The sequence below is a fragment of the Ochlerotatus camptorhynchus genome, unplaced genomic scaffold, assembly GCF_037179485.1.
Source record: "Ochlerotatus camptorhynchus isolate MF236.1 unplaced genomic scaffold, CSIRO-AGI_Acam_v1.1 ptg000007l, whole genome shotgun sequence".
NCBI classification, from domain to species: Eukaryota; Metazoa; Arthropoda; class Insecta; order Diptera; family Culicidae; genus Ochlerotatus; species Ochlerotatus camptorhynchus.
In genome coordinates, this window is record NW_027040499.1 from 3,623,479 (window position 1) to 3,638,377 (window position 14,899).

A 14,899-nucleotide genomic window follows, 5' to 3' on the forward strand; every position below is an offset into this window, starting at 1 on the left:
ATAACTTTATTATAGAGATTTTTAGCACTTAGCTAGTTCATCTTATACAAGACACACCCATTTAAAATGACACCCATTAAAAATTCCTTATTCCATTTCGTAGATAATACCATCGAAAATCAAAATAATACGACAATCAAACCATGGAAAGTTTCTTTTGGTTAAAAAATGCATTGTCAATTTGTAGAATTTAAACAAACTATACGAACATTTATACAAACTACACTACCATCAAGATAAAAACGTAGCATATAACCGTACACCTTAAAACTAACCTAAAAATTCCAATCTAAACTCTAACCTCAATCTACACAGTACACATACACCACAAACCTGTGGGCATAGTCCATGACGCCGGATTCCATGCCAAACGCGCGGGCAACCACCTTCAGTTTGTAGATCTTACCCCGTTGGAATTTCTTGTTCCCGTACAGGTAAACCGCACCGGACGATTGCGGTGTCTTGTCCAGTCTGAAAACATGCTCGTAGGTTCGCTCCAGCAAACTGAACGAAGCTTCTGTCCTGTCATGCTGGAATGCTGGGATCGACAGGATGGCTATGGGCTGCTTGTGAGAGTATTTTTTCAACGAAATCACCCTAAATGTAAGTGTTTGCTCGATGAGCGCTCCATCTGGGCATATACCGGAACCGGATGATCCGTAACGGCAGTCCTGGTAGCATTGGCTGGAAGAAAATTGCTGCATTAATCGATTCACTACTGAATTGATAACAATCATTACCCAAATTGCTCGTCTTCTTCGTATTCTTCGGGACAACCGGTCGGGACACACAAGTAGGAACCCTTTGTATTCAGGCAAGACTGACCATTGTTGCATTCGTCTTCCTTCAAGTGGCATTCATCTATGTCTATATGAACAAGAAACTCTTATCAAAACCGTTAACTGGAGAGTATCCCTAAAGCCTTACCAATACACTTGCTTCCTTCCAACTGGTATCCTTCCGGGCAGATCATCACGTAATTCATCACACTGAACGCCGGTTCTTCTCTGGTCTTTCGTCTGGTGCAGGTTCGTTCATCAATGGACAGTAGGAACCCTGCCGGACAGTAGCAGCTGTGTCCACCAGGAGTGTTTTCGCAGAAGTGCGAACACTCGTGACTGCCTTCACGGCATTCGTTAATATCCACGCAACCATCTGCGTAAATTCGATAACCGAGAGCGCATGCGCACTCATAGGCTCCCTTGGTGTTCACACAAATCTGTCCCGGCAAGGTACAGCCATGATGACCGCTTTTGCACTCGTCCGTATCTACGCATTGACCCAGCGTCTTATTGTAGGCCATTCCTGCTACACAGTTGACCTGCACGGAGTTGCTAACACCTCCAAAGTTAAGATTGTAGGCCGCCGTGTCTTGCGTTAGATTAACTGTGTTCTTCAAGCTAACGGTAATCTTGTGATGACCATCTAGGTCATCTTCGAAATCTGCTTCAACGGGCCCGTCGACGTACTCTACCGGAGCGGCTTCGGCAAACTCAAAGCTACGAATCACCTTGAACTTCTGCGGTTCTTCAGGTGGGCTTCTGTTTTCGTATTCTTCATCTTCGTCGACTGGATACTTGGATTCGTACGTCAAAAGTGGGGAGTAGTTTCGCTGATAGGAAGATTTCTTTTCATAATTTTTCAGAAGAGCATCGTTCCTGCAAGACTTGAGAGAACACTTCTCTAGCTCCATGTTTTCGTCCTTGCACTGTTTGCCTCCGTTTTTGGGTTCCGGATTAGTGCACGATCTCTTCCTACTGCGTACTCCAGCTCCACATTGTTTGCTACACTTTGACCACGGTCCCCATTCGGACCAACCACCGTCTACGATACATTCCCGTTCCTTACAGATTTTGATCTCACTCTCTGCTCCCTGACAAGGCAGACCTCCGTTACGAGGCGCCGGGTTGGCACAGCTTCTCCAACGAAGCGTTCGCCCAAAACCGCAGGTCTCACTGCAAGGTGTCCAGTTCGTCCACGGAGTCCATCCGCCGTTGATGGAACAGAACTTCACGCTGCACACTTCCTCCTCGTACTCTTCACCGACGCAAGATTTACCGCCCAACGATGGCGCTGGAGAGTCACACTTTCGATTTCGGTAGCGAATCGACTTGAGCCCGGTATACTCGGTAAGGCAATCCAACGAACAGTTGCTCCATTTGCTCCACGTTCCCCAACCTCCGTTGATGGGACACGGAAGCATTTCGCAGTTTTTAACCTGAACATTCTCCCCAACGCAGTTGTACTGATTTCCATGTGCCGGTGATCCACTGAGTAGCAAACAGATACGGGACCGGAATTGAGTTCCCTTTCCACAAGTGGCACTACAACCGCTCCACTCGCCCCATGGAGACCAACTGACCGGTACTGAAAGATTCATTGGAACGTAATTTATAAAACACAAAATGCTAATACAAAGACCTTACCATCGATCGTTACGTAGAACTCCCGACTGACTTGGCCGTGCAAGTTCCTGCCAACGCACTGGTATTCCCCAGCATCTGCGGACTGGGCGCCGGAGATTCTTAAAATTTGTCCGTTTGAAGCGAGGAATATCCCTTTCCGTTGACTGTCAACCACAGTGCCATCCTTCGTCCAAGTGACGACAGCTTCTGGATCGCCCACCACTTCACAATTCAGATCTAAACTATGATGTAGCGATACTACCGGCTTGGAATCGTATCCGATGTCCTGGAACCTCGGTGGAGACTGTACTACGATGTGGAACAACTTCTCCGTCGATCCGGCTGTATTGTTAACGTAGCAAGAATACGTTGAAGTAGCTTCGATGTTGTACAATTCAAGAACCGTTTCCATGTTGGGCAGCTGTTCGTTGAGCATCTCATCCAAATATACCACCTTGGTCCAGAAGATTTTCGGTTTCGGATTACCTAGACTGGCGCAATCCAGTGTAACGTTATCGCTTTTGAGAATGAAGATTTCTTCTTGTGCCGGTTGATCGGCTGCTTCGTCCTCTCCGAACACTACGCTGTTGATCATTGTCGGGGGAATGAGGATACTCACCGAGAACGAAAGCTCCTGCTTTCCGACGGAGTTTTCACCGAGACAGGTATAGTTTCCCTGATCTTTACGGGTTGTAGATGTCAGGAAGAGTATTTGCTCGTTGAACTTGATCGTTTTGGAGTTACGGTACCAGCTGAGAGACGGCTTCGGGTGACCCGTGATTGGGCAGTAGAGATACAACGGTAGTCCTTCCAGGATGGAGAAGTTTGGACCCATCTTTAGTTTGTTCAATTGGATATAGGGTGGTACAAGAACTTCAATTTTTGAAAATCTTTCGTCATGACCTACGGCATTTTGCGCTAGACAGAGATATTTTCCAGCCGTGTTGGCTGCAGCACTGGGTTGCGCAAGCGTAAGTTGAATTTCGTACGGTGACAGTTTGGTAGCCATAAATTGTTGCGTTTGGATGGCATAGGACTTGGGTTTTACTCGGTAGGACTTGTCGAAAGTAAGCGAACTGTAGTCAAGGTCGGACGTTGTTGCCAAGATTTCTCCCTTGTGGATGATGCTAACGACTGGAAGAGGACTTCCAACGGCTTCACAATTCAGGTCCATTGAGGTACCGGCAGTGACGGTTAAGTTCTCCGGGAAGAATGTGATCTCCGCGGGTTCTGAAAGAGCCAATCGGAAATTTCATTTGGCCTTACTGAACCAAGTGGATTAACTCACGGTACACGGTTACTCGGAACTTTTTCCCGTCAGCTCCGAAGATGTTCTCAGCTTCGCACGTGTAGACACCCGAATCATGAGGCTGAATTTCAACAAACTCAAGCACCTCTTCGAACTCATCAAGAATGACGCTGAAAGATAAGTTTCCTGTATCATAGTCTACATTCAAACATTCATTCGCAAATCATACTCATCCTTCATCCATTGTATACTGGCCGGTGGATTGGCCTCCATGGAACATTCCAGCTGCAAGTCTTCGTCCTTGAACACTTCAATATGATCGATTGCCTCTCCCCAGTGTCTTGGCGAAGTCATCACATCCAGACGGTAGACCTTACGTGCACTTCCAAGATCATTCTCCGCAACACAGGTATATAAACCATTATGATGGGTATCTACGTTTTCGATAACCAGTTCGCTTCCCTTGATAATCACGGTGTCGTCCTTACTCCAAGAAATCGATGGTTGGGGTGACCCACTTGCGTGACACACAAGCCGAAGTTGTTCTCCGCTGAGGATACTGACTTCTGCATCGGTTGCCAATTCTTCATCGCCGTCTTCGAAGTCATTCTCATCATCGTCACCGACGTAGTCGTGAGCGGATTGAATCACTGGTGGAGAAAGAATTCCCACCACGAATGAGTGATTGTTGCGTCCAGCTGGGTTCTCCACGAAACAGGTGTATGTTCCTTCGTGAGCTTGACGGAGCTTATCGATTTGGAGGATGTTTTGTAGAAGGCGAACATCCGACAGATCCAGATAGCTGTCCAGATTGCGTTGATTCAGCTGCCATAGAAGACTGTCGTAGTTGTCGAACGGACACACCAAAGTTAGCGGAGTGCTGATTTTGGCTTCAATTATCGGTTCCATGGCTGACATATTGTCTGCTTTCTTCGGTGGATTGAGCACGGTAACATGCGTTGAGCGAGAATCTGAGCCTTGGTCATTTTCTAAAGTACAGGTGTAGTTTCCGCCTGATTTGCTATCGTAATGGATCTTCAAGCTGAGTGTGTCTTGAAGTAGGATGTCGTTCTTGGTCCAGCGAGGTCTTGGTTCAGGATTGCCAGAACCCGTGCAATCTAGTTGAATGTCTTGACCAGGCAAGATCTCCACGTCATCTGGGATGGTTGATGTGATTCTCGGAGATTCTGAAAATAATTCGTATCGTAAACTTACAGAGCATATAGAAAATAGGCAAATCGAACCTTTAACAGCTACGTAGTACACCTTCTGAATGCTCCCTTGTGCATTCTCAACGTTGCAGATGTAGGAACCTTGATTCGAAGTTGATACATTGGAGATTTGCAGTCCCGTGGCGGTTGTTACCAGATTCTTTAATTCTTCCGTCGTTTGACCTTCAAATGCCCAACTGAGGGTGGGCTGAAGAACCTCATGAATAAAATCATCAACCCATTCTCTCTGTAACTTACCTCGGGGAATCCTGAAGCTATACAATCCAGAAACACGTCTTCTTCTTTAGATACGGCAATTGCTTCGTCTTCTTTCGAGTGGATGACGAATTCCGGTTTGCCGTAAACCACAACCGTGGAGCTGGCCGACACCTGTCCGAACTCATTTGTCGCCGTACATTTGTAGATACCGGAATCGTCAAGTGTCATTCCGTAGGGCTGATCCTTCTCGAGAATTTGATCGTTGAAATACCATACCAGTTCTGGTTCGGGAATGCCCTCCACTTGGCAGTCCATCCAAAGCTGTTGACCAACTTCTGCGTAGATGTTGTTTATCGGTACAACGACGAATACCGGTGCACTTCCGTATCGCAGTGAAACTTCACCGGTGGATACTCCAATGGGATTAGTGGCAATGCACTTGTAGTTTCCAGTGTAGCTTTCGCCAAATGTGTCCATCAGGTAGACGGTTTTGTTATCGTTCAACAGCCTGAAGCGGTTACCTTCTTGCAAGGTTTTCCCATTCAGTGTCCACTGGAGAGAGGGTTCCGGTAGCCCTGTCGCTTCGCAAGTCAATTGGTGCACAGAGTCCTCTAGTCCCACTAACTGCAACTCTTGCAGTTCATCGTCGATCAATATTCCATCCACCTGAGGTGCTACCATCAAGCGAGCTTGCATCACAAAACTATCGGCTCCGTGCGCATTGGATAGAATACAGCTGTAGCTTCCTTGATCAGCTGGACCAAAGTTGTCGATTGTCAGCTGGTACAGAACTGCATTGCGGGATTGATCAACGTTCAAACTGACACGGGCGTTACCCTGGACATCGTAAGGACTGCTTTCAAACGTCAGCTTACCGCTTGTCCAAATGTACTCACTCAGCGGTTGACAGAGATCGCAGGAGCAGTTCAACACTACTCGTGCTCCAGGTTCAAAATATAATATTTTATCATCCGGCTTAGGAATCCTCGGTGGTTCTGCAAAAAAATCACTTATCAGTTACTAGCTAAATACCGGCTGTAATCTCAACTTACCATTCGCCTCCCCTTGAACGAGTATCGTTCTCCTTGCAGTTCCATGACGATTCTTCCCTTCGCAAATGTAGAATCCCTCGACTTCAGGAGCTACGTTCGGTATCACAAGACTGGTTCCAGTTTCCGAGAGGCGTCTTCCATCCGATTCATCCAAAGGTCGATAGCTCCACGAAACCGTTGGCTCGGGATTTGCTTTCAGCCCACAGCCGAGCGTCAACGATTGACCGTACGCTGCCGATATCGTATCCTTTAGCGTCCTTGGTGCCTTTGGAGCATATTCTACACTCAGATGAGTAGAATCCCACAAAATTTTACCATCGGACTCCACTCTACACTCGTACGTTCCATCATTGGACGATGTTATGTTGTGCAACTCAAGATATTCCTGACCTAGGGCACGATCAATCTTATTTCCATTGTGACTCCAAACGACCTGCGCTTCAGGATCGACATTCTTCGTAATGCAACGTAGGGCTATCAGTCTTTCTGACTCGTACGCTACAATATCCTTGGGGTAGACACTCACTTCGGGTTCCGGTCGGGCCCTTACTCGCACTGCAGCCAGAATTTCTTGCTCACCAACGCTATTCGCTGCCCGACAAGCGTATCGCCCAGAATGCTTAGTCGTGACGTTCGTTAGCTGCAGCCGCAGGGTATCCGTTTGGCTGGCGATGAGAATAACACAAGAGTTTTAATTTCAATGAGCCTATTGCAAATGGCTTCTGCGCTTCTTGGACATTAGATGCCGCTACTGTTGTTTGTGGCGGCATCTATAGGAAAGAACGCATAAATTGCTAGTTGTTAACAGAGGACGGTGCTTAAAAAAAATACAAAATAGAGTACCTGACACTGCAAAACATGTCTGGTATATCTATATATGGATTTAGATTAACATTAGAAGTTCCTCCTTTTTCGAAATACTCGACACAAAATAAACTTACTAAACCTCATCCTCACCTCCAACGCAATATGGATTTCCCTGGGGTGGAGCTTAGAAAGTATATTTTTTGCCGAGTATGCAAAAAAAGGAGGGGCTTTGGCATAAATAAGCCTCGTGAATTTTTGGTTACTGTTGTAATTTTTGGAAATAATTTATTTTCTCCCTTCTCCCATACTGAATTTCAACAATGCCTGCCAAGGAAACAGTGCCATCTCTTGGACAATTGTTTATAGGAATCACTTGATTCTTCGCTTGGGGGGACTTACTCGAAATGTTGTTCCACTAGTTGTCGATTGAACTTCTTCCACTGCATTAATACGGGTACCAGCGATTCCGCACGGCAATTTATCTCAAAGTCGTCACCCTCAAGCAAATCGATGTCCGCGAAGTCCAGGGAAAGCTCTGGAGCGCTTAATCCCACGGCTTGGATTGCAGTAGAGATCAGACGTTCCAGTGGGTTTCCAGTGGCGTCCTTCCCTGAGACGGATATCTTGAATCTCTGCCTTGGTGCTTGAAATGTTGAAGTCACGAAAACTGGCGTGGAGTCGTCTAGGGTTGTTTTGGTTAGAGGAAGTTTGAATTTGAACGACGTACCACCGGGACCATCGGAGTCGTGGGAGGTTACGGTGACATGGGAGAGGTTGTCTACCAGATCCAGTTGCGATGGTTGAATGGTTAGTATGTTCTCCGCATTGAGTACCGGTTGATGGGAGAGAGATTCTACGGAGCTGGGTTTCGCTTTGGAGAAACCGAACTTGAACTTGACGTCGCTGTTTCCCGATAGGCGAACGGAATGGGACGAATTGGATCCGGCTTTGATGTTCCACTTCCCAGGGGACGGTCCGGCTACGTTGACAACCTTGATGTTCTCGAGGTCTAGGACAGCTTTGGTGTTGTGGTAGGGAATCTGTTGAGGATCAATTATTTCAATGCTTGGGCGGTGACCTGCTACACTTACGCTGAATTCTTTCAACGTGCTGTCGACGTTCAGGTCGATATTGTGAGTTTCCGGTGACTTAGAATCTACCGATTTGAGAGGTACGTGATCAATGTTCATCATCCCTTTGATCCCTAGCAGGACATGTTCAATTTGATCTTTCTGCAGGTCGTAAACTTGCCCATTGCTAGCGGCTGCGATGTCATTCATCACTTTGTGTCCGGGAGTGTCTTTGCCGTCGCAGAAACCGGTTAACAGAAAAGTGATCGGTGTTTGCTTCTGTTGAACCAGTCGGAGAACTCGTTGATCAAGCTGAAAATCTTTGGCCGTGGCGTCGGTAAAGACGTAAACGAACGAATTCGGCAATGCTGCCTCGATGGCTTCTGATATGGCAGCTAGTGCGGCTTCCGGACAATCACCACCTCCGTAGATTTGTAGATTTTCTAGGGCTTGATGAAGATCGTCCTTGTTGCGCGTTACGAGACGAGGGCCAACCTGCGGATCGCGGAAGGGCACGAATACGTAGTTGTAGATCGGGTTGTTCTGCATCTGAGTGATCTCATCGATGATCAGCTTGGCACCGTCCCGTAGTTGGTGTAGATCGTCCAGCATTGATCCTGTGGCATCGAATACTATCACCAGACTACGCTGTCCATCGGCAGGAGCTTCGTAGCCTCTGCGAATGAATGGCAAAGATTTCCGAATATTCGGTATGAGGATACTGCTGATTGATGGAGTTAGAACTCCATCCGAAACCAATGACTCTGCTTCAATTGGGTCAACGGAAATCACTTCTTCGCTGGGGCTCGAAGCATCCGGTTTCTCTTCCAATATGCTAGGCAAACCATGGGCTATGCGTTCGGACATCGGTCGAAGCAGTTGCTGTAGTCTAGCCTTCATTTCCTGCGTCTCGTTTTTCTCCTTTAGTAATCCGAGCAACTCTAGCATTTCACGTGACGCCGGCTTATTCCGCAAAACATCAATGATTTCATCATCCAGCACCGTCCCATCTGCCTGCATTCCATCGTTATCATCAAACAGTTCACCGCTGATGCTAGTAGTGTTGTCGTTGTTTCCCCCAACTGCCTCAATTAAGCTTTCCCAATCGCTACTAAACAACGCGGACATCGTCGCGTTGTCGTCTTCTTCGTCAGTCGTGATCTTCCCCACGTTCGGCGTCTCCGCCGAGTCTCCCGCATAGAACAGCTGTTCAACGTCATCTTCATTGCCCGGTTCGACTTCGACGGTGGTTGTCTTATCACCCTCACCGTAATTGATATTGCCGCTAATGGACAGTTCTGATTGAGTAAATGCTGCCTCCATCGACTGTTTTGTTTTGATCTGGTCAAGTTTTCCTTTGAGAAGCAGCTTCCAGAGTTCATCGTTATCAGGAGCGTTACTGGTCGCAGTGCTAATTATTGCAAACTGCGCGACTGTAAGCACTGGAATAAGCCAATTTACTCGCATGATTGGATTTAAAACGTTCCGCATTTGCGGTAGAATTAGATGATTTTCAGGGTTTTCTACGATTCAAAGCGGATAGAATACGGATGTCCGTTATCGATGAAGTGGACACTTCAAGATGGCGTCATTGTGGCGCAAGAAACGCATGCGTTGTTGAAATATTTCACTATTTAGCAATAATTCCGTCGCTGGATTTAGCACCGATATAAACACGATCACGATCACTGCACAGGGAAAGGTTTCCCGCACTTACACTCACTGAATCTGCTCGGATTCCGAGATATCACTAAATCACGCACAGCTATGGTGCTACACGGCACGGAGCGGATCGAATTATACAAACGTCCGACGTTATCAGCAGCGAGTTAAGAAATGATGAATGATCTTCGGGATGAACTGGTCGGTTTGAAATGGCACGCGATCGCCGCAGCTGGCGCTGCGCTCTTTGGAGAGATTCAGGGAGAGCAGAGAGACTATAGAGTGCGGAGAGCGAAAGCGAAGTGAGAAAGATGTTTGACTCTGAAACACGTGCGTTGGTTCTCTCGCTCTCTAGTGCATAGTCACGTGGTCGGCTCTCTGTTTACATCGGTTCGAAGGTGAGTGGTTCTTTAAATTTAAATTGTAAGAACGTAAAAATACTTGATTCATTGTACTGTGACAATGTTTGCAAATCTTGAGGAGTTGATAAATTGAACTAAGACTTGTTAAAAATGATGCAAACATTTTTCCTTTTACTACATAAACATTATAAAATTCCATTGGGACAGGTGTCTCTGACCAGCGGTGGTAACGTTTATGATACTATATATAATTATAGTCTCACTTCCCTTGCTGCAACCTGTTGTGAGCTAAGAGCCCTACTTGGGCTCGTGTAAATTTTGGATACATTTATTGTTAACCACTTCACTTCACAGTAGAATTTGGATTGAAACATACATATTTTTATTCTATAGTGGCGCGAGGACAAAATTTATTTAATAGTCCGGAGTCGCGAGTGAGCTTCGAAGTTACAATTGCAAAACACGAGAAAGCGCTGCCAACCAAAACTTTGCATTGGTTTTCATTCGAGCGGGCATTAATTGAAACACAATGACTGCGCTAGAAAAAATTTATATCATCAAAATTCGTCACCTAAATGTAATTGAACTTGTAAATACCCGGGCCGTAATTTTTAAGGCTCATCTCCATTTAAGGTACATGTTTCTCTCCAGGCGCATGCGCACAAGTCCTGCATTTTCTCCCGCAGCTTATTTGTAAATAATGTCACAATTTGACGTTTCCATTTGCCACGAATGACGTAGATAAAAGGCCAATAATAATTGTGAAAATGTTCGCCGAAGTAGATGTTTTTATAAGTAACTACACATTGGTCGACCCGGAAATTTACCAACTATGGATCGAAGGTTATTCATGTAGGTATCTCTCAGAATTCAGCTAGATCGTTTACTACCTTAACCGTCCAACGTCCTGCTCCCAATAGCCACCGAAGCAGTGACCCTACTGAAACAAAAGGGCAACCTGATGGCAGGCATTCCACTGGACCTGATCACCTCGGACGTCCTGGATCACTATCGTACCTATTCGCTGCTGGAGCGCCTTCTGCACACTCCATCGAAGCTCTCGGAGCAACCATCATTCCAGCTGGAGCCGCAGAGCCGCTCGCTACTGATAGAAAAGTACTACTCCCTGGATGACTCCGTTGCCCGGGAGCTGTTCGGCAAGAAGTTCAACGCCCGCAATCGGAAGGACTTGGACGAGGTGGCCGAGAAGACGGGCGTCCGGCTCAAGTCCTGCCGGCGGCAGTTTGACAATGTGAAGCGAATATTCAAAGCCGTCGAGGAGATGCCTGGGAATACGGCTACCAACATCAAGCAGCTGTTCATACTGTCCGATGAGTTGGCGCAAAAGTATGCCGCCATAGTGTTCATTGCCTGTTTGCGGTTCGAGACGATGAAGCGCAAGCTGCAGTATCTTAATTTTAAAGATTTCTACGAGTGTTCACAAGTAGGAGGATTTTTTTTTGTAATTCTTATGGGAAGTTTACGATGATTGTAATTATTTTTTTAAGGCAATAATGACAAATTGGACGTACACTTATCAACATGCCGGGCCCGAGTACTACGACACAGAAATGGATAAGGAGTTTCTGTTGGACTTGAGGGAAATTCGATACCTGCTGGATAAAGAGAAGGAGATAAAATGGTAATTATGATCTACTTTCAGCCGATTTACTGCACGCGGTGCTGATAATTCTCAATTAAAAATATTTGAGGAAAATGAAAAGTTGAACAGCAATACTCTAATGAGGGATTTCGATCTGCTTCGTCGTCGTTGTCGTGGATCATTTTCAAAAAAAAAAAAAATGAAATAGCACCTTAGTTGCTTTGACAAAACATTAAAAAAACAATGCCAAGAAAATATGTTTTACGAGAAATTAATGTATAAAAAGTTACTGTTGCAAACCAGTTGCTTTCAGGGTCACCCAATAAGTAGCTTAATTAAAAATCAGTAAGAATCGTAAACCATTTGAGATAGAAAAGCTGTTTCAAATAAATTGTTCTACAATTTGGTCGAACATTACGCTGGCTGTATATCGAAGGGCTAAAAAGTTGATATTTAGAACGTATAACCTTATCACCCATTAGATTGACCCACTAGGGTGGGGCTTATTTTTCAAAATCGTTCGGGGACATGTTTTCCCATGTGGAAATTGATTATTGAGACTAATTTAGTAACATATAAAAAAATGAACTTTTTTCGGTGGCGGAAAAGGTCTAAGTCGAAAATGTCAAACGATGATTTTGTGATCCTAAAGTAGATGGTGGTAAGAAGTCCATACGGGGTGAAATGGGCCACCATTCGTTTGGGCATATCACCTATTGGCTCAAGCTATTTTATTTACAGACTTGTTGAAAATGCTTCTAATATGTATCTCCAAGAAAACCGTATCAAAATTAAATTATATGCTTTAGATAATTATGGAAACGATAAATTGGCACACCATCTCTTAAATGATATAAGAGTTGCAGTCAACAAAATAAGCTGTGTATTCAATATAGTGCATTTTGTCGATCCGTGGTTCTGTCCATGGTCACTATTACTATCCCAGAATAATTGCTATGAATGATCACATTGATTTTTTTTATTAATTTATAGTAGTAATGAAATCATTTGTTTCGATCATACTTCATAGGGACCGAATGGGCATACCTACGTGGGGCAATACGAGCAGTTTTTTTGAGCATAACCTATAAATGTTGCTGTCAAAATATATAAAGATTGTTGACAGTAAATCATGGTGCGGAATTTTACGCGTAAATCGAGCCGAAAAAAAGTGGCCACAGTGAAGAGTGCAGTGTCCCCCCGAGAAACGTTGAAACGTTATTTACACCGTGCGGATTCTTTGCAGCTCCAGCAGCTTGGGTCGTTTTCGAATGTTTTTTTGGTGAAGCAAGAGAACGAGCTTGGGGATTACATCCTGTCTATGGAGCAAAGGTTTTATGGTATTACTATCCGAGAAATCCGGAAGCTGGCGTTCGATCTGGTTGAAAGGAATGATATCCCTCACCCGGTCAATAAAACCAAGCAACTTGCCGGCATAGATTGGTTGACTGGTTTCCGCAAGCGCCACCCACAGCCAGCACCAGAAGCCACCTCTGCCGCAAGAGCACAAGGCTTTAACCACGTTGCAGTTGGGAGGTTCTATGATCTTCTTGAAGGAATCCTACTAACACATAATATTCCACTAGACAGGATATACAATGTCGATGAGACATCTGTCATCCCAGTAGGTATTATTTGTTGGCACTGGAAGCAGGGAGTAAACAAAATTATCTTTTTTTTATTAACAGATTCAAACTAAGAATTCCAAAGTTTTGGCACTGCGGGGAAAAGGCAGGTGAGCTGCATTACTTCTGCCGACCGTGGAGTACTTAGTACGGTATGCATGTGCATGTCAGCTACAGGCCATTTTATCCTACCGTTCATCATTTTTCCGAGGGTTCGGATGACCGAAAAGTTAAAGGTAGGCGCTCCTCCGGGAACTACATTTTCATGTAATCCTAACGGCTGGATGACGACTAAGATGGCTCGAGCACTTCATTCAGCACGCGAATCCGACGGAAAATAAACCGGTGCTGCTGATTCTTGATGGCCACTCCAGCCACACAACGAATCTGGAATTCGTCGATAGGGCGAGTGAATGCCACGTCACCGTACTTAGTCTACCGACGCATTGCTCCCATAAACTTTAGCCACTCGATGTGAGCTTTATGGAACCATTAAAGACCCACTTTTCACAGGCAATAGAAAACTATCTTAAGGTTCTACAAAGGGTAAGTAATTTTGTGTTCTTCTTCTTTTTTAAATATCATAAAATCATCATCATTAGTTTACACATACATTCATATATTATGAATACGAAAATTTAAAACGTGTATTTCGTGATCATAGATCGAAAATTTCCTGGGTAAAACACATTCACTGTATTTACTTACTTGTGTTCTTCGAAGTATAGCACATTTAAACGCAATCGAATACACGAAACTCAAAACAACTGCTTCACAAAACCCTTGGTGAACAAAATTCATCACAAAGAAAACCATTTCTACTTTACTGCTTTGCTAGCAATCGTGAAAGTATCATTGAAACAGCGGTGCCAGATGTATTGCCTCTAGCAATGAATTTAAGTTTATTAAAACAATTAATTACGAAGTCTGCCTTATTAACATAGATGAGTGGATGTATTTAATGGTGGATAAATATCAAAAACTGATTAAATAAAACATAAATGACCATTTTAAACATTTTACCGGTCCAATTAAAAAAGTCACAGAAGATTGAATTCAACACTAACAGGGTTGATGGCAGCAGTGCACGTAGCCTGTTATACACTTTCCCGCTCAGGGGTGTAAACAAACTTTCATACAGCGCAGTCTGGCAGTGCTTATGTTTTGTCTGCTACATTCTTATCCACTAGATAGTGTGACATCACATTTGCTGTTGTATTGAAATGAAGGAAGAAAAGAGATGGTTAAGTTTTCCTCACCAGACCAGTTGATATTTATGAAACATGGGCAGTTTTTGCGTGGGGACATGCACTTCCAATGAATTTTACCAATACATTTAGAAAATGATGATTGAAGAATATTTCAAAAAGAAGAAGTAAACAAAATAATGACCCTTTGTAGAACCTTAAAAACAAACCGGGAGAGGTAGTTACTCTAAACGATGTGAGTGACTTGCTGGGAAAAGCGTATATCCGCACTGCAACCAACAATCAATACGAAACTAACGATTTTAAATTGGCTCACCACTTTAGTAGCCTATTGGTCCCAAGCAAACGATTAACGTACCCTATTCTAGTTGAAATTCTATTACTACACTATGTTTGTTTTGGTTCGCTATGAAAGTTTGACAGATA

At 44.6% G+C, this 14,899-nt stretch overlaps 2 protein-coding genes across 2 annotated transcripts in view; one reads left to right on the forward strand and one right to left on the reverse strand.

Moving 5' to 3' along the window:
* Nucleotides 1-263: 263 nt before the first annotated feature.
* On the reverse strand, nucleotides 264-9,818 carry LOC135697466 (hemicentin-1-like). Its single transcript, XM_065217212.1, has 10 exons — nucleotides 7,343-9,818; nucleotides 6,137-6,801; nucleotides 5,124-6,079; nucleotides 4,899-5,073; nucleotides 3,884-4,841; nucleotides 3,694-3,824; nucleotides 2,427-3,635; nucleotides 928-2,367; nucleotides 741-867; nucleotides 264-684 (listed from the first exon to the last, which is right to left on the reverse strand). Exons 1-10 carry the CDS (start codon nucleotides 9,502-9,504, stop codon nucleotides 303-305), a joined length of 8,205 nt encoding a protein of 2,734 aa, XP_065073284.1. The 5' UTR covers nucleotides 9,505-9,818; the 3' UTR covers nucleotides 264-302.
* A 962-nt stretch (nucleotides 9,819-10,780) lies between these two features.
* Nucleotides 10,781-14,899, forward strand: part of Fibp (acidic fibroblast growth factor intracellular-binding protein) — a 31,461-nt gene continuing 27,342 nt past the window's right edge. The window contains exons 1-3 of the mRNA XM_065217584.1: nucleotides 10,781-10,889; nucleotides 10,958-11,481; nucleotides 11,546-11,679. Of these exons, the coding sequence (XP_065073656.1) occupies nucleotides 10,805-10,889; nucleotides 10,958-11,481; nucleotides 11,546-11,679 (743 nt within the window). The 5' untranslated portion in view covers nucleotides 10,781-10,804. The remainder of the gene's footprint in view (nucleotides 10,890-10,957; nucleotides 11,482-11,545; nucleotides 11,680-14,899) is intronic.

Bases quoted from the DNA above. Each gene is read 5' to 3' on its own strand.
- LOC135697466 (XM_065217212.1), bottom strand. From the start codon at position 9,504: ATGCGGAACGTTTTAAATCCAATCATGCGAGTAAATTGGCTTATTCCA. The intron at 2,368-2,426 runs GTAAGGTCTTTG...TGAATCTTTCAG, and splicing joins GTTCTACGTAACGATCGATG to TACCGGTCAGTTGGTCTCCA. The intron at 685-740 runs GTAATGATTGTT...ATTTTCTTCCAG, and splicing joins GAAGAAGACGAGCAATTTGG to CCAATGCTACCAGGACTGCC.